Raw genomic sequence first — 21152 nt, 5'->3', positions numbered from 1 at the left:
ATGCTCCTGGCTTCAGATAGGCAGGCACAGCGCCAGCTGTAGTAGTGGCCATCTGTGGAGTGAACCAGTGGATGGAAGATCTCGATCTCTTTCTCTTTCTCTCTCTCTCTCTCTGCCTCTGCCTCTCTCTAACTGCCTTTCAAATAAAATAAATAAATCTTAAAAAAAAAAAAAAAAAGACTGACTTAGATGCCATGCTGCCATACAAAGATTTCATGGTAGAACAAGAATGCATTTTTGGAAGCTCCTCAAAATTCCTCAAGAAAAGCACCCTGGTATCTCCTTGCAGTGGCACAATTACAGGATTTTGGAGAATTTCCATATTTAACTGGAGTAATGACTGTCAAATCAAATGCGACAGCATCTTCTTACCAAGCACGGCCGCCCAGTTCTTAGCCAAAGCCATGGTGACAGAAGGGAGACAGACAGCACCAGCTTTCCTCAGAAGTGTGGCCAGAAGGTTAAACAGCTGTGTCCACGTATAATGAAGAGTCGGTATAAGCTCTACATCTATAAAATTGATCAACACATTTCAAGTTATTAACACAAAGACAGATAATCCTTTAAAATACAAAACTCATCACATTTTATCACACCTAAGAGGGTCACATTCACCAAATGAATTTCAGCACTATACAAAATTTATTTCAATTAATCACTCTTTTCCCTTCCCTCTGAAAGATATCTCCCTTCCACCCTCCTACAAAGACACACTCACAAACACTCCCTTTACTAAAGCACACCAGACAACAAACACAAGTGTGGCAAACTGAGCTGTACTTGGTAACTTAAGAACTGCATACTGGGAACATTATAAACACATGTCACTGCACTATTCCATGAACATAAGGTTTCTCCTATTTGCTTTATCCACTCTAGCAGCTTTGTGCAGGACTGGAAAGGAAACATTAAGGGCCGAGGTTAAGAGAAAATAAATTATTTTTTGAAGAACCAAAAAGAGTATTACCCCACATAGAAAACTATGATACAAAATGTGATTCTGCAGTTTTGTCTATGACTAAGAACATATTTATTAACCTTTCAGATAAGGACACCCTGTGCTTCCTTTGTGTCTGGGTAAATGGCAGCTGGAGAGTGGGGCTATCTACTGTGAAACTCCCTGACTACGTCGCCAGCAGTCGTCACCTTTTGCACACACGCATTCCAAGTGGCATCGTAACTGCCAGTCTGAAGAGCTACCCCGAATATTGTTTTTGTTTGTTTGTTTGTTTGTTTGTTTATAGGCAGAGTGGACAGTGAGAGAGAGTGACAGAGAGAAAGGTCTTCCTTTGCCGTTGGTTCACCCTCCAATGGCCGCCGCGGCCGGCTTGCGCTGCGGCCGGCGTACCGCACTGATCCAAAGGCAGGAGCCAGGTACTTATCCTGGTCTCCCATGGGGTGCAGGGCCCAAGCACTTGGGCCATCCTCCATTGCCTTCCGGGCCACAGCAGAGAGCTGGCCTGGAAGAGGGGCAACTGAGACAGAATCCGGCGCCCCGACTGGGACTAGAACCCGGTGTGCCGGCGCCACAAGGCAGAGGATTAGCCTATTGAGCTGCGGCGCCGGCCCGAATATTGTTTTAATGTATCAAAAGATAAGCTGATAGAATGAATTTTGTGTCATTCAAAATTATTTATTCAGAAAAGAATATTTTAAAAACTTAATCTCTTAAAAAATATTTTGTGAACTTTCACCTTATGCTACATATGAAAAAACAACTTTTAACTTAACCAGTTGCTAAATATACATCCAAAAATTGTTGGAATATTTTATTTCCAGCACTTAAAATACTTGATGGGTTAAATAACTTTCAGATAACTTAATAATAAAGTATATACAATTTTTTTGCTTAATTTTCAAAGCCCTATTCACACACAAGCAAGAGAATGGAAAACACCCAATGGAAAGCACCCAAGGCAACCAAAAGGAGCCCACACGTCTAGTACCCCTCTTGTCACATGACTTTGGGACCAAGCAAGTGATCAAGTCTTCAGTTGAAGTTATTTTTCATCACTGTTTTAGGCACTAACTTCGACAACTTGTGTATCTTCCATTAACTCAATGTCAATACTTCAGGGATGCCCAAGAAAATCCAACCAGAGAAATGAAATGCTAAGTGGTAAGATTTTATCAGGTATGGATGAGTTTTGGGGGCCCCAAACCACTGTAATATCTAAGAATTTTTCACCTCATCCGCTTCTCCCAATAAATAATTTTCACTTCTTGTTGACAGTACACAGTCTAACCTAACAAACTTGGGCTATTACTGACACAGATTTTCCAAGCGACAAGACTCTGCACCTCTAGAACTAGATAACTTCAACAATGCTGAGATGCTAAGTACTAATTTACTGGATATCAGAACACACTTAAAAAAATCAAGCTAACATTGTAATAGAAAGAACTAAAAAGAATGAATGGGAAAACAAGGAAAATTATCAAATGATCAATTGCTTCTTTATAAAATATTATTTAAACTTTCAATTATATTTGATTTTTTATTAATATCCTACATTGATTTTCCACTGGGATCTCGCAAAGATCTTCCATTTAGGTCTTCCTTTTTTTTTTTTTTTTTCCCCAGGGTGTCTTGGCTTTCCATGCCTAAAATACTCTCATGGGCTCTTCAGCCAGATCCCAATGCCTTAAGGGCTGATTCTGAGGCCAGAGTGCTATTTAGGACATTTGCCATTCTATGAGTCTACTGTGTATCCCGCTTCCCATGATGGATCGTTCTCTCCCTTTTTGATTCTATCAGCTAGTATTAGCAGACACTAGACTTGTTTGTGTGATCCCTTTGACTGTTAGACCTATCAGTGTGATCAATTGTGAACTGAAATTGATCACTGGGACTAGTGAGATGGCATTGGTACATGCCACCTTGATGGGATTGTATTGGGATCCCCTGGCATGATTCTAACTCCACCATTTGGGGCAAGTCCAATTGAGCATGTCCCAAATTGTACATCTCTTCCCTCTCTTATTCCTACTCTTATATTTAACAGGGATCACTTTTCAGTTAAAATTTAAACACCTAAGAATAATTGTGTGTTAATCACAGAGTTCAACCAACAGTACTAGAACAAAACAAATATTTAATTTTATCTGTTACTAAGAATTATACTCAACTTTTTATCATAGAATATCTTCCAATAATTTAGGACCTGAGGAAATTTTGGCATTATATGCTAGGTTGAATTATACATGTCACTGCAAATGATTTATTAGGGTGTCATTTGACCTTAGCCACAGTTTATAAGTTTAATTAATTCCCAAAACTCACTGTGCTTTCCAACATGACAGAGAGCTTTGCCCTCACTTAACCTGGAAGCACAGGGATGGCCCTTTATCATATGACACACTTGCCTCAAGTGATCTCCTGGAACAACTTAAAAGCATCCAAACCACAAAACACATCACCAAATGCTTCCAGAATACTGGCAAAACAAACAGAAAACAAATAAGTAACTTTGAACTGAATGTCTGGAAAAGAGTAAAACTTTCTTCCCTCAACATTATTCAATCCCTCCTTAATCTAAAAGAATTAAGGTTGCCTAACATACCTTTGGTGCATATGGTAAGAACGCCAACAGCATTAGTGATGAGAGGTTTCAGAATCTTGTCCTGAATCACAAGGTTGGGATCTACCAACAAACATGACTGCAGAAGTCTGGACAAAGAGGACAGATATTCCAGGAGAAAGAAAACCTATTTGAAAAAGGAATAAAGTACAAAGAACATACCATATGAAAAGCCTGTTTCAGTGATACAATATTTAATTTTTCTATGCATGATTATAAATCACTTCTTTGTAAGGTAGTAAAATTATCAAAAATAATTGTGCAGACATGAAACTAATACATGGCAGGCAAAGCACTAATTTTTCTTTCATTTTACAAGCACATAATGGTCACATTAATACTTTCAACTATAACAACATGAAACAAAGCAAGATTTTTTCAACACCAAATAATATGGTCCATAGAGATAAGCGAGCCGTAGAGCAATCCTGCAGTCAGTCTCTTTCTCTCTCTGCATACACACACATTTTTCCCTCTTTCTAATGTGTACAAGAGAGTCAGAGACACTTCTACATACAGGCTGTATCTCTAATGTTAATACTCTCAGACTGGGGCCGGCACTGTGGCACAGCGGGTAAACGCCCTGGCCTGAAATGGTGGCATCCCATATGGGCGCCGGTTCTAGTCCCAGCTGCTCCTCTTCCAGTCCAGCTCTCTGCTGTGGCGTGGGATAGCAGTGGAGGATGGCCCAAGTCCATGGGCCCCTGCACTCATGTGGGAGACCCAAAAGAAGCTCCTGGCTGCCGGCTTCAGATAGGCGCAGCTCCAGCCGTTGCGGCCATCTGGGGAGTGAACCAGCGGATGGAAGACCTCTCTCTCTCTGTCTCTACCTCTCTAACTCTGTCTTTCAAATAAATAAAATAAATCTTAAAAAAAAATACTCTCAGACTATTTCAAAAATAGTTCTTCTGTCCTATCTCTCTTAATGAAAATATACTTCCTTTATTTAACCCGCTAAAAGCACAGGTGGCTATACTATACACTTCTTATACTCCTCAGTTTGTCAAACTTATATTGCTTATTACCGTGAAGTCTTTTCAGTCCCTTCAAATTGTTCATTTAAAGTAAATTTTGTTTATTTGAATGCTAGAGAGACAGAGACACACAGAGAAATATGTTCTTTTGTCCACTAGTTCCCTCCCCAAATGTCCACAACATACAGGGCAAGGCCAGGCCAAAGACAGGTGCCTAGAACTCAGCCAAGGTTTCCCACATGAATGGCAGGGACCCAAGTACTTTGGGCTATCCCTGCTGCCTCTACAGGTGCACATTAGTAGCAATCTGGAATCTGAATCAGAGCCAGGGCTTGAACACAGACACTCTCATACAAGAAAAGCCGAATTGTTCGACTGGTTTATAAATTATTATATTTAAGACTGAATATAAAGTATCAATCTAGTAGTTCATAAAGTAAATCTTCTTCAACGAATGGCTCATCAAAAATTATACAACCAGAGGGCCAGTGCTGTGATGTAATAGGTTAAACTTCCATGTGTGATGCTGACATTTCATATAGGCACCAGTTTGTATCCTGCTGCTCCACTTCAGATCCAGTTCCCTGTTAATGTGCCTGAGAAAGCAGCAGAGGATGGCCCAAGTGCTTGGGTCCCTGCACCCACGTGGGAGACCTGGAAGAAGCTCCTGCCTCCTGGCTTCAGATCAGCCCAGCTGCAGGCATTGCACCTATTTGGGGAGTGAACCAGTGGATGGAAGATTCTCCCTCTCTTCTTCCTCCCTCCCTGTGTCTATAGCTCTGCCTCTCAAATAAATAAAATCTTAAAAAAAAAAAAAAAAAAAAAACAGGGGCTGGTGCTGTGGCACAGCAGGTTAATGCCCTGGCCTGAAACGCTGGCATCCCATATGGGTGCCAGTTCGAGTCCGGCTGCTTCACTTCCAATCCAGCTCGATGATATGACCTGGGAAAGCAGTAGAAGATGGCCCAAGTCCTTGGGCCCCTGAAGCCACGTGGGAGACCTGAAAGAAGTTCTTGCCTCCTGGCTTTGGATCGGCGCAGCTCTGGCTGTTGCGGCCAATTGGGCAGTGAACCATCGGATGGAAGACCTCTCTCTCTCTCTCTCTCTCTGCCTCTTTCTGTGTAACTCTGACTTTTAAATAAATAAATAAATCTTAAAAAAAAAAAAAAAACCCTTCCACCCTATTACAACCAACACAAACTTCAACAACCTTTTGCCTTTATCAGACTGCAACCCAACCACTCAAAGTTCTACTGACAGGCTCTTGCCTAGCCACCCATAGCCTGTTTCCTAACTCCCCTAAGGTCTCTGCTCAAAGGCCAACTCCATGAGGTATTTCCTGAACACCTTACATGACCCTACATAAAAGTGTAATGTCTCCCCCTGCTGACACCCACATTTGCCCATTTTCATTTAGTTTTTTTCATCCAATAAAGCACTAGACAGTTTATTTACTTGTTTGCCACAGGCACTGTCTCCCACAGGCACTGCACTAAACATTCAGGACACACACAATACATAACAGAAGCCATGGAACTGCCTTCATAGAGCTGACTGCGCCCATCTGCCCTTGACACTCTCTCATAGGTTCTGCTCCAGCCTCTCTGGCCTCCTTGCTGTTTCTGGTATAGGCCAAGCAAACGCTGTTCTCAGGAGCCTTGCTACTTCCTTGGGACTAGCTTTCTCACTTACTTATGTCATAGCTCATAGAACGGCCCTCTCTGACCACACCAAATTGAACAACCCCACTATTCCAATGCTGACATCACTTCCTGTAACCCATTTTGTTTTTCTTCTGAGATATCTATTATCATCAGGCATATATGGATTTGCTTAGTATCCATTCTCTTAGAGGGAAAGGGTCATTGTCTTTTTATTTCCTTAGGGAGGAGTCTGGTGCATTATAGGCAATAAATAAAGATTTTCTGTATAGACAGAAGACAGAGGAGACAATCATTATGAAAATAAGTATGCTCAAATGAAAATACTGCACTGGGACAAGTGTTTTGAAGACAATGTTCACAGTGTCCCCAAACCTTGTAACAGACGTCTACCCTTTTAACACAGCTCAACAAACACATCTCAAAGCAAGGGCTACTCCTCTACTTCACATTACTTCTTCACCCCTTTACCCCCAAAAAATCTTGAAGCCAATATTAAAAATTTAAATTTGAGATAAAATTTCTATCAGCAACAACGGCACAAGGAATCATTAAGTATACTTTACATACAGACTTTATCAACAGCAAGAACTTAAAATATTTTGTGCTTTGAAGGAACAAAAACAAAATTATTTATATCAGATTGGGCTTTGAAATGTTTAGCCACCATGTATCAGCTTCAATTTAGGTGAAAACAAAGGATATGACAGAGAGACTAAAATCACAGGAGAGAAAAGTGGGCCATGCTCCCTATGCACCCCCCCCCCACTTTCTAAAACAGACTTATTTATTTCAAAGGCAGAGTGACAGAGAAAGGGAGAGACAGAGACAGATATTCCATTTATTGGTTTACTCCTCAAATGCCCACAATAGCCAGGAATGGGCCAGCCAAAACCAGGAGCCAGGAACTCCATCTGGGTCTCCCATTTGGGTGGCAGGGACCCAAGTATTCAGGCCACCATCAGTCACCTTCCCAGACATATTAGCAGTAAGCTGGACTGGAAATGGAGAAGCTGAGACTGGAACCAGCACTCTGATATGGGACTTGAGTGTCCCAAGCTATGGCTTAACCCACTGTGAGACAATGTGCACCCCCCAAATTTCCTTTCTGAAAGTGTTACAGAAATATGGATCCAGATACTTGGGTACACATTGGTAGCTGATTAATGAAGGAGTCAGGAATGTGGGGAGCAATCCGGACTGGACTAAGTTACTGGAATTAAGACTTATTCTATGCATCTGCTCTCCCACAATATGGCGCTGGGAGAGAAGTAAACAGCTTCCGCACAGCTGCCTCCAGTTCAACTAATAAACTGTAGGACTTGCTCCTGATTGGAGGAGAGCAGCGTACTCGGCGTGTGGGCAGCCGAGTTAGGATTGGCGGAGGAGGACTATAAAGGAGGAGAGAGACGGCATGCACCAGGAACATCTACGGGGAACATCTGAGGGAACACCTGTGCAGCCCCCGAGACGAGCCGGCCGGCGGTGTGCCGCTCCCCTGCGGAAGTGGGGAATGTGGCCAGGGGGAACTGCCCTTCCACGGAGGTGGAAGGGATAGTAGCCAACCCGGGAAGAACCAGCAGCAAACCCGGGGAAGGCCGAGCAGACGAAAGAACAGCGCAGGGTCCTGTGTCGCTCCTCCACGAAGAGGGGGAGCGACATAATGGTGCCGTGACTCGGATAGGAAACCTAGCTCGGATAGGAAACCTAGCTCGGATAGGAAACGTGACTCGGATAGGAAACTTAGGAGGGAAGAAACGGGAAGAAGTGGAAATTACCGGAGAGAGAGACTAGCAAACAGCCTAGGGAAAAGCCGGACGAAAAGGGTGCCAGAAGAAGCTGTTGAAAGCCTAGGCATAGATTCGGATACGGACTACGGGGGGAAGCTGGGAGAAATCTCTAAGGTTGAAAGCGAAAGTGAAAGCTAGAACAAACAGACTCGGACGCAGACTGTGGGGAGAGGCCAGGAGAAATGAGGGAGGAATATCGTTGGAGGAAAGTTTGGGGAAACATACCGGGTAGAGAAAAATGTTAGGGAAAATGAAGCCGCGAGTGCAGGCCGAGGCGGATACGAAAGCCACTTTGGGATTCTCAAGTTAGCCCGGGAATAGGGGGCGAAAAGTTGAAACCAGAAGCTGAAACGGAAGCCAGATCGTGGGGCGGAGACGTATGCTGGGTTGAATTCGCCAGGCTAGCCCGGGGAACTTAGATTGAATGCTAGTGGCGGACACGTAAGCTACGCTGTGTTACTCGCGGAAGCCGCCGCGTGCAGAGAGAGCACGGGGCGTGAATAGATAGGGAACGGGGCTGGCGTGAGGCCGTGGTGCAGACGCGAAGGGCGTGGAGACCGCGGAGCGCGCAAAGCCAAGCCGCGCAAAGCCGGGAAGCTGCGCAGATGAAAGAGGCGCGGGCTGAAGCGGCTCAGCCGGGAAGCCGCCGAGAAGTAGCCTCGGGGCGGGCAGCGGGAAGCTGCAGGGATAAGAGAAATAGAAGTTTAGAAGCAAAGTGAGAGAAATAGGAATGCTGGAGGACAGAAGTAAAATGGGAGAAATAGGAATGCCCGGAGATAGAGAAATAGAGAAATAGAAAGGCCTCCCTACAACACTGCAATGTGAGAGCTTGGATTCGGTCTGCCTGATTAAGTGAGGCGATGAGCACGATGAGCACCTGGGCGGCTAGCAGCTTATGCGCCGCAGGTCACCGAAGACAGGCACGAATTAACATCAGTAAGGCCTCCCCACAAAAAGGCAATGAGAAGGCTTGGATTCGGTTTGCCTGATAGAGCTTGTAAGCCCCTGCAGGCAGAGCAGAGCATGCGCTGCGGGGCACCGAACACAGGCACGCATCAGCGCCTAAAAACCTCCTCACAATGGCGAAGAGAGGACCCGGATTCGGTTTTCCTGATTGATAGGACTTGTAAGAGCCTGTGGCAACTCTAGCAAGTAGAGCAGAGTGTGTGCCGCGGGACACCGAAGACAGGCGCGTATCAACGCCAAAAATAAAAAGAAAGGGGATCTGTGGGGAGCAATCCGGACTGGACTAAGTTACTGGAATTAAGACTTATTCTATGCATCTGCTCTCCCACAATATGGCGCTGGGAGAGAAGTAAACAGCTTCCGCACAGCTGCCTCCAGTTCAACTAATAAACTGTAGGACTTGCTCCTGATTGGAGGAGAGCAGCGTACTCGGCGTGTGGGCAGCCGAGTTAGGATTGGCGGAGGAGGACTATAAAGGAGGAGAGAGACGGCATGCACCAGGAACATCTACGGGGAACATCTGAGGGAACACCTGTGCAGCCCCCGAGACGAGCCAGCCGGCGGTGTGCCGCTCCCCTGCGGAAGTGGGGAATGTGGCCAGGGGGAACTGCCCTTCCACGGAGGTGGAAGGGATAGTAGCCAACCCGGGAAGAACCAGCAGCAAACCCGGGGAGGGCCGAGCAGACGAAAGAACAGCGCAGGGTCCTGTGTCGCTCCTCCACGAAGAGGGGGAGCGACAAGGAATATATTCTAGGACTTCAAAGCCATTGCTCTTTTCTATCATCCACACATATTTTTTATTTTTATTTATTTTTTTATTTGACAGATAGAGTTAGACAGTGAGAGAGAGAGACAAAGAGAAAGGTCTTCCTTCCATTGGTTCACTCCCCAAATAGCCGCTAGGGCCGGAGCTATGCCAATCCAAAGCCAGGAGCCAGGTGCTTCCTCCTGGTCTCCCATCCGGGTGCAGGAGCCCAAGCACTTGGGCCATCCTCCACTGCCTTCCTGGGCCACAGCAGAGAGCAGAGAGCTGGACTGGAAGAGGAGCAATCGGGACTAGAAGTCGATGCCCATATGGGATGCCAGGGCCGCAGGAGGAGGATTAACCAAGTGAGCCACGGTACCGGCCCCTATCATCCACATATTAAAGTGCAAAGTAACCTAATTCAAACAACCTCACATAATGTATTTTCTGAAGCATTTCCATCTTTCTCCTATGGTTTGTATCTCCTCAGCAGAATGTACATTTTGGAAAGTAAAGCAAACAAACACCAACGGATAGACATGAGGCAAGGGATAGACCTGAGACACCTACCTGAGCTTGAGTGTGCTCAACTGGAGGAGACGAAGGCAATGGGGTCTTGAGGTCCTGAACACACGTCTCAATGAGGGTAGCATCAGCAATGCTGTGAAGGACAAGCAAAGAAAACCCTTTCGATGGTTAGAATGCTTCACATGGATAAGACTGATAAATCAGAACTTGAAGTTTGAAGGTATCCCTGAATATAAATGAAGAGAAAGAAGTTTTATAAGAAAATGTTTGTGAAAAAGTATTCTACTCTATTTCAGAAAAACGGGAAAATATCTTGTCAGTTAATGTGAGAGTAAAGAATTCTGAAGAAAACAGTATCTAAGGAAGCCTTATTAAAAGCTAAATAAAATATAATGCAGCCCATCCAGGAAAAAAAAAAAAAAGCAAACAAAAATAAAACTTTGGGGCCAGCATTGTGGCATAGCAGGTAAAGCCACAGCCTGCAAAGACGTCATCCCATATGGGTGCTGGTTCATGTTCAAGCTGTTCCACTTCCAATTCAGCCACTTACTAACACTCCTGGGAAAGCAGCAGAAAATGGCCCAAATCCTTCAGCCCCTGCACTGACGTGGGAGTCCCAAAAGTTGTTCCTGACTTGAGCCTGACCCAGCCCTGGCTATTATGGCCATTTGGGGAGTGAACCAGAATATGGAAGATATCTCTCTCTCTCTCTGTATGTCTCCCTCTCTAACTATGCCTTTCAAATAAATGAAAAAAATCTTGAACCCAGGCTTTCCTAAGGGCAAGTCTAATGGGATGAGAGATGGGTTTTTTCCCTATGTTGTCCAAGGAAAGGAGAATCCCAGGGGGCATTGGTGATTAAGAATGTGTTTGGTGCTTTTTCAGCACGTACCTACCTGGCAGACCCAGTACAACCCAGCAGTTTGGGAATGGCCCTGAAACGGGTTCTTCTAAAAGAGCATCTAAACCAGGGAGGGTAAGGGGCTGAGGAAATTAACAAGGACAACGCCAGGGACACTGCAGGCTTTGGAACAGAATAGTCTCCACCATTGCCATCACATCACCTACATCTTCCATATCTTTTGTAAGATTTATCCCTAAGTTTTCCCTATCATTCACATTTTTGTAAGTGGTATTGCTTTGTAATTTCAATTCCTGGATATTCGTTGCTAGTATATAGTATACATCTGGTTTTTATGTATGCATTATGTAAGCTACAAAACTCACATATTGGTTCTGGTATTCTTTTTATTGATTCCATAAGACTTTTAATAGAGAACAGCTTGTTGCCAGCAAATTCAATTTCCTTTGCAACATGGATGCTTTTTACTTCCTTTTTTGATGTTTTTTACCAAGCTAGAGCCTTTAGTACAATGCAAGGGTTGAATAGAAGCGGAGATCCCATCACCAGGGTACTTCGTTATGTATATGCAGGTATTCCAAGTCTGAAACGGGTCCAAGCATTTCGGATAATGGAGTCAGCTGGCAGCTGTCAGTGGCAATGGCCTGAAGTCTTCTGGCTTACTTTTTTTCCATGAGAAATCTGTTGTCATTCTTCTACCTCTGCAAGTACATTTTCACTCTATTTTGAAGATTTTTCTTTATCACTGGTTTTAAGTAATTTATGATGAAACTTGATACATTTTGTTCATATTTCTTGGGGTTCATTGAACTTCTTGGATTTATGGGTTTACTGCTTTCATTCATTTTGGAAATGTTCTACCTGTTATTGCTTCAAATTTTCTGTAACCCTTCCTTCATTTCAGGGACTTCAATTACTTGTGTATTTTGAAACTGCTACATTTTTCAGTGATGCCCTGTTATATGTTTTTCTCCCTCCTTCTTAAATAAAGAAAAATTGTAAAACTCAAAATAAAAAAAAAACTTTGGTAGTTACTTTCCTATTCAAATAGTAAAAACACTGTCTAGGAAATATACTCATATGTAAGAAGTAAAAAGAATACATCAAGTAGGAAATTATTTTTCAAAGCTTGAAATAAAAACCAGGTACAGAAATATAACAAGCCTATGCTACAAAAGATCTTGTATCATCTCTGTGGTCTCAGCTCCACATCAGGCGCTTGGCTGACCCTAGGAAGAAGACTATTACTAGAGTTCCATTCCAGTCACTCTTAAGGCAGCAGCATACAGAAATGATAGTCAACTGACTGACTGCCAGTTACTTTCCCAACCCTCACAGGCACTACAGTAGAGAAAATGACAAACAAACTCATACTTTTTGCATATTATAAATGCTTAAGGAGTAATTACAATTGAGTGAAGTCAAACAAGAAATAGTTCAATAGCTCATTCTTTTTAGAATTTTAATATATCTATAACAAAGAAGACATGATTCAGCAAAGAGAAGGAAGACATTTCAGACAGCAGTGTTCAAAGGTAGAGACAAGACAGGCAATGAATATGGAGCTAAAAGACAGTACATAGACTTGGTAAGAATAAACTAGATGTCAAGAAAAGAAGAAAAATAACACTTCTAAATATAAGAAACTATCACAGACATCATCACTTTTAATCCATGTGCTAATCCCCTGAAACAGGTATTATTAATGACACTCCAGAGACTGAAGTAATTTTCACAAGGCTGCCTTGCTACAGGGCAAATGAACTATAATTAGACCTCAGATCAGCCTGAACTCAACATGTAGGCCTTTTTTACTATACTTTGTAATAAGACTTTTAAAAAAATGGAGAGACTCAATAATGCTAGGTTGAGTAAGTAATAAAAATTCAAAGAATCAAATTATGATTTCTCTAAATTTTATCAGAATACTTTTTTTTTTTTTTTGACAGAGTGGACAGTGAGAGAGAGAGACAGAGAGAAAGGTCTTCCTTTGCCATTGGTTCACCCTCCAATGGCCACCGCGGCCGGCGTGCTGCAGCCGGCGTACGGCACTGATCCGAAGCCAGTAGCCAGGTGCTTCTCCTGGTCTCCCATGGGGTGCAGGGCCCAACCACTTGGGCCATCCTCCACTGCACTCCCTGGCCACAGCAGAGAGCTGGCCTGGAAGAGGGGCAACCGGGACAGAATCCGGCGCCCCGACCGGGACTAGAACCCGGTGTGCTGGCGCCGCAAGGAGGAGGATTAGCCTAGTGAGCCGTGACGCCGGCCCAGAATACTTTTCAAAGAAAAGTCTATATTCCAAATCACTCCAGTTGAATTTCAATTGTGACTTTTCAACTCAAGGACACTTTTCTGCTATGACCACTAATACCCAAATCCTTGTACATCCATTAAAAATAAGAGGATTGTACCATATTCCTTGAGTGTGCTGGAAGATAAAGTTTAAAATTCCTGAATTTAAAAACTTGGAACTTTTTTCTATTGGTCTTTAGGGTCAACATAACAAACTAGTACAAGTGCTATGATAGACCTCAAAAAAAAAAAAAACTGTCAAGAAAATTCTGGAAAAAGCAAAAAAAATAAAGCCTAATGAGCCTAAAATGCTAAGAATCTATTTCCAGCACACACAAGTCTCATTTCCTGTCATGCATAGTGTGCAAATCCATCTCTGCTATCACACCTGCAAGGGGGTACTTATCTCTTACCTACAGAGCAGCTCTATGAGGTGGGCCTGTCGAAAGGCATTTGCAGTGTCTCCTGGGGCAATCGCCAAGAGGTTGTCTAAGAGGCTGCACATGGCAGACAGAAGAGATGGAGTAACAAAAACACACTGTTTGGGGAGGGGAGCAGAAAAGGAGGAATCACGAGGAGGTCGTGGTGATGCAGTCTCATGCTGACCTATTATTGAAAATAAGCAAAAAAATTATTTTTTACCTTGTGGTTAAGCACAATATTCACAATATATTCTTTTTGAAGTACTTTTATATATATTGATGCATATTCTAAATTAGCCTTCCTTATAGGAAAACTACATATCTTCAAGAAAGTTTTGATCAACTATTTCAGGGAAATTTTTCAATATTCATAAGATATGTATTGTGTGTCTTTAGCATAGGGCAAGCAAGAAAAAAATATCCAAAAAAGGGAAGGAGGGAATTCAGCATTTAAGAATTTTCAAACTCCTTGAATACACTCAATAAAATTTTATATGTTTTATTTGTACATAATTCATATTAAAATATATGTTACTTAGGAAGGTAGAAATTAGCCTATGTGTGTGAGAGAGGCATAAGGAAAACAAAGCATCTGCCGGTCATCTGGGGAGCAGCCCCACACTTTATCCTACAAAGTCCTGCCCTTGCTCTGATAACAGGTGGTCTCAGCCTTCCTCCTGCAAGGAAAGCTCCCAGGAGAATCCTTTCTCCGCAGCACAAACGAGGTACCTGGCCTGGAAACACTGAGCAATAAAACCTTTACATCCTTCCTCCAAAGCAGACTCCCTAAAAGAAGATCCTCTGCCCAGCAGAGAGGGCTCCACAGTCTGATAGCACTGCATAGTGAAACCTTGGGAGGACTTCTACCTAACTCACACTCAGCAGAAGGGTTGCAGAAGGAGGAAGAGGGAAGGAGAAACAGTGGAAAGAACTGGACTCCTTTCCCTTATAAGCCCCAGTCTGAATACAGACTGCATGCTCAGCTCTCAGCTCTTCCCTGAGCCACCAGCCTGGTCTGTCATGTGTATTCTCTCCCTTAAGCCACATAACCTTGCTTTCCCCAATCTGAACGATTAGGTACTCTTGAGGATTCTATTCCATCTGTTAAAAAGGATTCCCTACCCCATTAAACCTTGCTACCTTGCTTACCACTGTTCTGTCTTACGTCTGAATTCTTTCTTTGTGCGAAGACAAGAACCTATCCTACCCATCGCTGCTAACATGCATAGTACTCAAATGTACAATACTAATTAATTTTTTTTGAGAAGAGAAATGAAGATAGAGAAAGTCAGACAGAGAAGCATAGCCCCCACTCTTTGGTTCACTCCCCCAAATGCCCACAATGCCCAGGGCTGAGCTGAGCCAAAGTCAGGAGCCAGGAATTCAATCCAGGCCTCCCACTTGAGTGGCAGGGACCAACTACTTGAGTCATCCCTTGCTACTACCCAGGATACACATTAACAGGAAGCTGGGCTGGCGCCGCGGCTCACTAGGCTAATCCTCCACCTTGCAGCGCCGGCACACCGGGTTCTAATCCCGGTGGGGGCACCGGATTCTGTCCCGGTTGCCCCTCTTCCAGGCCAGCTCTCTGCTGTGACCAGGGAGTGCAGTGGAGGATGGCCCAAGTGGTTGGGCCCTGCACCCCATGGGAGACCAGGAGAAGCACCTGGCTCCTGCCATCGGATCAGCGCGGTGCACTGGCCGCGGTGGCCATTGCAGGGTGAACCAACGGCAAAGGAAGACCTTTCTCTCTGTCTCTCTCTCTCACTGTCCACTCTGCCTGCCAAAAAAAAAAAAAAAAAAAAAAAAAACAAGAAAAACAGGAAGCTGGAATTTGAGAGCTGATCTGAGATTTGAATCAAGGCAATATAGAATGTGTTTTAACCACTACATCAAACACCAGTCCCTAAAAATTTCATTTTTTAATAATGACTTTTAATTTTGTATATCACATATAGACTTACAGATATTAAGAGATCCGTTTAATGTTTTATTTCTTATAACAAAAAAGGTTATATTTCTGGAGTAGTGATCAATGGGCAATACTTGAAAATAAATTTAAATTGAGAGTAATAAAACAAAACTGTATATCCTCACAAAACTTTACACTGACAGTGACAGCAGTGTTATTTTTTTTTTTTTCACAAACACATCTGAAATTTGTATTAGTAAAAGCAATGTCAATGTCAAAATCAAAACCAAAGTATTTATGAAAATCAATTTGTTTGAAGCAGTGTATATTTGAACATCCAATGGAAACATGGAAAAAATCCAAATGACTATCAAACAATGAATGGGTATATGCGATATACATGTACAATGTATATCAATGTACAATGGAATATTATTTAATAATATTAAAAATGAAGTTTTAAATTTATTTGACAGGTAGAGTTATAGACAAGTGAGAGAGAGAGAAAAAAAGGTCTTCCTTCTGTTGGTTCATTCCCCAAATGGCTGCTACGGCTGGCACTGCACAGATCCAAAGCTTGGAGCCAGGTGCTTCCTCCTGGTCTCCCATACAGGTGCAGGTGCCCAAGCACTTAGGCCATTCTCCACCACCCTCCTGGGCCACAGCAGAGAGCTGGACTGGAAGAGGAGCAACAGGGACTAGAATCCAGTGCCCATATGGGATGCCAGCACCGCAGGCAGAGGATTAACCCAGTGAGCCACAGCGTCGGCTCCAAAAATGAAGTTTTGATACATGCTGTAACACGGAAGAATCTTGAAAATGATATACTAAGTAAAAGAAGAAAGTCACAAAAGACCACATATTATAAGAGTCTATTTCTAAGAAATGTCCAGAATAGGCAAACCTATAGAGAAGGCTATGGAGACTGGGGGCGGACATCATTTCTTTTTGAGATTCTGTAAATGTTCTAGGACTGATTGTGGTAATGGTTGTACATTCCTAAATATATGAAAAAAAATCAATGAATTATGTACTTAATATGGATGAATAGTATGGTATATGAATTATATCTCAATAAATCCATTTTTAAAAAGAGCAAAGAAGTATGCTTTTATAGGTAAATATTCATGAAATTCATGATCAAGTTTTATTTCATGCTGGGTTCTTGGTCATAAAAACAGTGTGAATTTGTTCCTTTTCTTCTTGGGAGGATGAAGTGAATATTTTCTAAAATGAAAAACTTTTCTGCATTGTTAACATGAATTACAAAAATAAAAAAGGGGCATCATTTAGTAAATTATTGGAACAGAAATTAAAATGAATATTCCATTTTTAATCAAGTATTGCTAAAAGCTTTAAAAAGCATTTCTTCTGCCCATGCTTATTGTGTCTGTGTTTAAATTACTTTATTTTGGTGGTAGTATATTCATTCCATGTTATGTACGTAAAGCTACTGCATAAGGTCTACATACTCTCTAGAATTAACCAAAGCTAAGTTGTAATCTTTGGAATATATAAATATATTGATCCTAAACTTATAATTTTAGCATGTTCCATGAGTCATTTCATGAACATTTTTGTTCTCAGACATTTAATTTCAAAGTAAATGTCTGGATCAAGCTATCATTTTTATCACGGAAGTAGAAAGCCTACTGGAAAGGATACCTTGAGCCACAAACTGGTCATGGGAAGGTTCAGGCAGAAGCGCTGTTGATGGCGAAAGTGGTTGAAATTCAGCACTCCCCAATGAGGGTGCCACCTATGAATCAGTAAATAAAACTACTTTACTTATTATGTTACAAATGGGAAATGAAACATAAGCAACAAACATATAACATATCCTTAAATAAGAAAAATTATAAAAACATATAGTAGGTAGTATAACATATGGTAGGTAGTATAACTAAAAATATCTCCATATCTGGAGGGTTAACAGGATTTTTTTGAATGGCATTTTCTACTTCATATAGAAATTGTTATTATTTAAATATATTGGTAATTTGAAAGAGCATTTTTTAATTTGAGGCCCACTGAGGATTTTAAGGCTTATTTCCTCATGGTATGGCCAAAATGGTGAAAGAATAAGATTACTTAAAATAAAATGCATCGTGTTCCTGAGATATTTTGCATTTTTTGATTCATACCTTCTAAAATATTTCAAATGGCATAGTTTTAATAGTACTTATAAAAAAAGTTACAGATTTATTATTTTTCTCTATCTTACTTTATGTCAAAAAATTGATAATATACTATTTTGCAGTATTTTAAAAAAATAACAAATTCTGTAAAAAAGCAAACACAGTTTCACCCATAAGTTGATAAAACAGCAAATTGTGTTGTCTCCTAAAATTGAAAAACTGAAAGCTGGTCTGTCTGCCACCTCTGTGTGAAAAACACCTTAGGTAGGGAGGTCAGGTAACTTTTTGTATGAGAGCTCTGAAATGCCCCCATATGGACAGCCTCCAGGTCAGTGCACACAAATAGTAAAGCTATTAACAGAACTAATAAATCAATACTACTTCAGGAACAAATACTCCACAGCTCACAATGTTTGCACACTGATGGTGTATATTTTATCCTAATACTTAAAGTAGAATACTTTAGAATTAATAGGATAAAATGAAAGCAAATAAGGCTATTTTCATTATTATCATTCTGGCTCTAGGTCAGCTCAGCTACGGCTATTGCAGCCACCTGAGGAGTGAACCAGCTGATAGAAGACCTCTCTCTCTCTCTCTCTCTCTCTCTGTGTGTGTGTGTGTGTGTGTTTGCATGTGTGTCTGTCACTCTACTTCTCAAATAAATAAAAATCTTTAAAAACAAAAAAATAGAAAAGGAAATCTCCCAATCAAATTAAGACTTTGATCATCTTAAATATGATAGTTACAAAAACAAGAAATAAGTACAAAGCACTTATTTTATAGTTGGTTATCAGAGGTGTTTAAAAATATGTTCCTCTCAGCATATATCAAGAAAAATGTTAACAGCTCTACAAAAAAAGGAATCAAATACTCCACCTGATTATCACAAACTATGCAGCCAAATTCCTTTGGTTGCACAAGTTAGGTGGCCAATGACACTGACTCCTTTATCACTTCACTTAATATTCTCTGAATTAACAGAGGCTCAAGAAGTGCTATCTGTTCTACCTTTTAGCATTCAGTGCAGGACCAGAAAATGCATACGGACCCACTAAGCACCTGGCTCATAAGAAGAAAGCAAAGCTGTGATGAAAGGTCAGGCATTAAGAAAACCCACGATTTTTCTGAGTACAGTTGAGGGAAAGGTCACAGAAATTTAGAAAAGATGCTAAAAGCATCTGAGGAGATTCTGTCTGCAGGAGAAATCCGCGGTCCCCGCTGACTTGGAGTATGATTTGGAGAGTGCATGGAGGGCAGGAGGCCCACTAAGCACCATGACAGAGGGGCATGCTGCTCCCTGACTGCCCCTCACCCTCCCTTCAAAGCACCAGATTCCGCTTGCCAAGGCAGAGCACCTACTATTGAGCAGGTGGGTGGCTCTGGGGACAGGGAGGCCATCTCTGTGGACTGCGAGGCTCACTGGGCAGACAGTAGATCCCCTATACCCTGCGAATGTGGGGTAGGCAAAAAACTGTGAAGGGCATGGGGTGTCGCTAGGTCTTGGGAAATCACTGGGTCTGACTCCAGAAGCTGAGAACTCTGAGTGCTGGGAAGGGTCATCAGGGAGTGCTCCACACACACATTCCAGAGCACATAGGTTTTATTTGATTTGTGTGCCTGAGTGGGCTGGGTATACAGGCATGGGGAGCTCACACTAGGGAGCTGGTTCACCTCAGCTCAGAGAAAGATTAAGACTGTGAACATAGAAGCCAGGACAATCATCCCCTGCTACCAACTGATGTACAGGAGATCTGCCCAGCCCAACACGGGTGTCACTCTGGACACTTACCCACCCACACACTGGCACTAGCTCCCTGGCCCCACCTACTACACAATTCTTGATATCTGATAGAAGTACAGGCATTCTAGTAAGCCACAAAGGCACATTTCCAAGAAAAAAGACTTCAGAGGAAAACCAACAAGTTTTTCCCCACATGCATAAACATAAAAATACAAGAAAAATGAACATGGAAGACAATAGAACTCCCCAAAAGTAACAATAAGACTTAAATACTAGACTGTGAAGACTAATACTGGCCAGCGCCGCGGCTCACTAGGCTAATCCTCCACCTTGCAGCACCGGTACACTGGGTTCTAGTCCCGGTTGGGGCGCCGGATTCTGTCCCGGTTGTCCCTCCTCCAGGCCAGCTCTCTGCTGTGGCCAGGGAGTGCAGTGGAGGATGGCCCAAGTACTTGGGCCCTGCACCCCATGGGAGACCAGGATAAGTACCTGGCTCCTGCCATCGGATCAGCGCGCGCACCAGCCACGGCGGCCATTGGAGGGTGAACCAACAGCAAAGGAAGACCTTTCTCTCTGTCTCTCTCTCTCTCTGTCCACTCTGCCTGTCAAAAAAAAAAAAAAAAAAAAAAAAAAAAAAGACTAATACTGAAGACTATGAAGAAGTATTAGACGGGGGGGTAGGGGTAGGGGGGGAGGAGGAGGAGGAGGAAGAAGAAGAGGAGGAGTAGGAAAAAGAAGAAGAAGAGGAAGAAGAGGAGGAAGAGGAAGAGGAGGAGGAGGAAGAGGAGGAGGAAGAGGAGGAGGAAGAGGAGGAGGAAGAGGAGGAGGAAGAGGAGGAGGAAGAGGAGGAGGAGTAAGAGGAGGAGGAGGAAGAGGAGGAGGAGGAAGAGGAGGAGGAGGAGGAAGAAGAGGAGGAGGAGGAGGAAAAAGAAGTGGAAGAGGAAAAAGAAATTATTTGGAACCTACAGGATACCATCAACTGACCCAATACACACATGTTAGCAGTTCCTGAAGGAATGCAAAAACAAAAATGGCTTAGAAGACTTATTCGGTAAAATATTAGAAAATTTCCATAATCTGGGGAAAGACATAGAAATCTAAGTTCAGGAAGTACATAGAACCCCATATAGACATGAGCACAAAAGATCTTTACCATAACATTCAAGTCAAACTTTAAAAAGTGAAACATAAAGAAAAAATCCTAAAATGTGCAAGAGGGAAATAACAGATTACCTTTAAAGGAACTCCAATTATATTGACAGTAGATTTCTCATCATAAATCCTACAAGATAGGAGAGAACAGACGAACATAGTACAAGTCCTAAAAGAAAAAAACTATCAACTCAGAATACCATACCTTGCAAAGATTTCCTTTATAAATTAAGTAAAACATAGACCTTCCAAAACAGACAGACATTCAAAGAATTTGCCACCACCTGGCCTTAAAAATGATACTTAAGGATATGCAACACACAGAAATAGAAAAAAGATAATCAGCATCATGAAACAATGTAGGCAGAAAACTTCCTATCCAAAG

The 21152-nt window shown here is 42.3% G+C and overlaps 1 protein-coding gene across 9 annotated transcripts in view; it reads right to left on the bottom strand.

The window, feature by feature from the left end:
- Positions 1 to 21152, bottom strand: part of RTTN (rotatin) — a 245412-nt gene that overhangs the window by 50398 nt on the left and 173862 nt on the right. For 6 of the 9 annotated variants that reach the window (XM_008261459.5, XM_089304985.1, XM_051851884.3 and 3 more), the window contains 5 exons: positions 17399 to 17492; positions 13813 to 14005; positions 10288 to 10378; positions 3564 to 3708; positions 373 to 510 (listed from right to left, as the gene is read on the bottom strand). In XM_008261459.5, coding sequence (XP_008259681.4) covers positions 373 to 510; positions 3564 to 3708; positions 10288 to 10378; positions 13813 to 14005; positions 17399 to 17492 — 661 coding nt within the window. Of the gene's footprint in view, positions 1 to 372; positions 511 to 3563; positions 3709 to 10287; positions 10379 to 13812; positions 14006 to 17398; positions 17493 to 20848; positions 20898 to 21152 lie in introns of those variants that run through there. The other 3 variants (XR_016213882.1, XR_016213881.1, XR_016213883.1) reach the window with 3 other exon arrangements.

This window comes from Oryctolagus cuniculus, chromosome 10, assembly GCF_051225735.1.
Source record: "Oryctolagus cuniculus isolate XC-2025 breed Fujian yellow rabbit chromosome 10, ASM5122573v1, whole genome shotgun sequence".
NCBI lineage: Eukaryota > Metazoa > Chordata > Mammalia > Lagomorpha > Leporidae > Oryctolagus > Oryctolagus cuniculus.
Note: the sequence above shows the minus strand (reverse complement) of the source record. Positions and strands in the feature narration are given on the sequence as shown.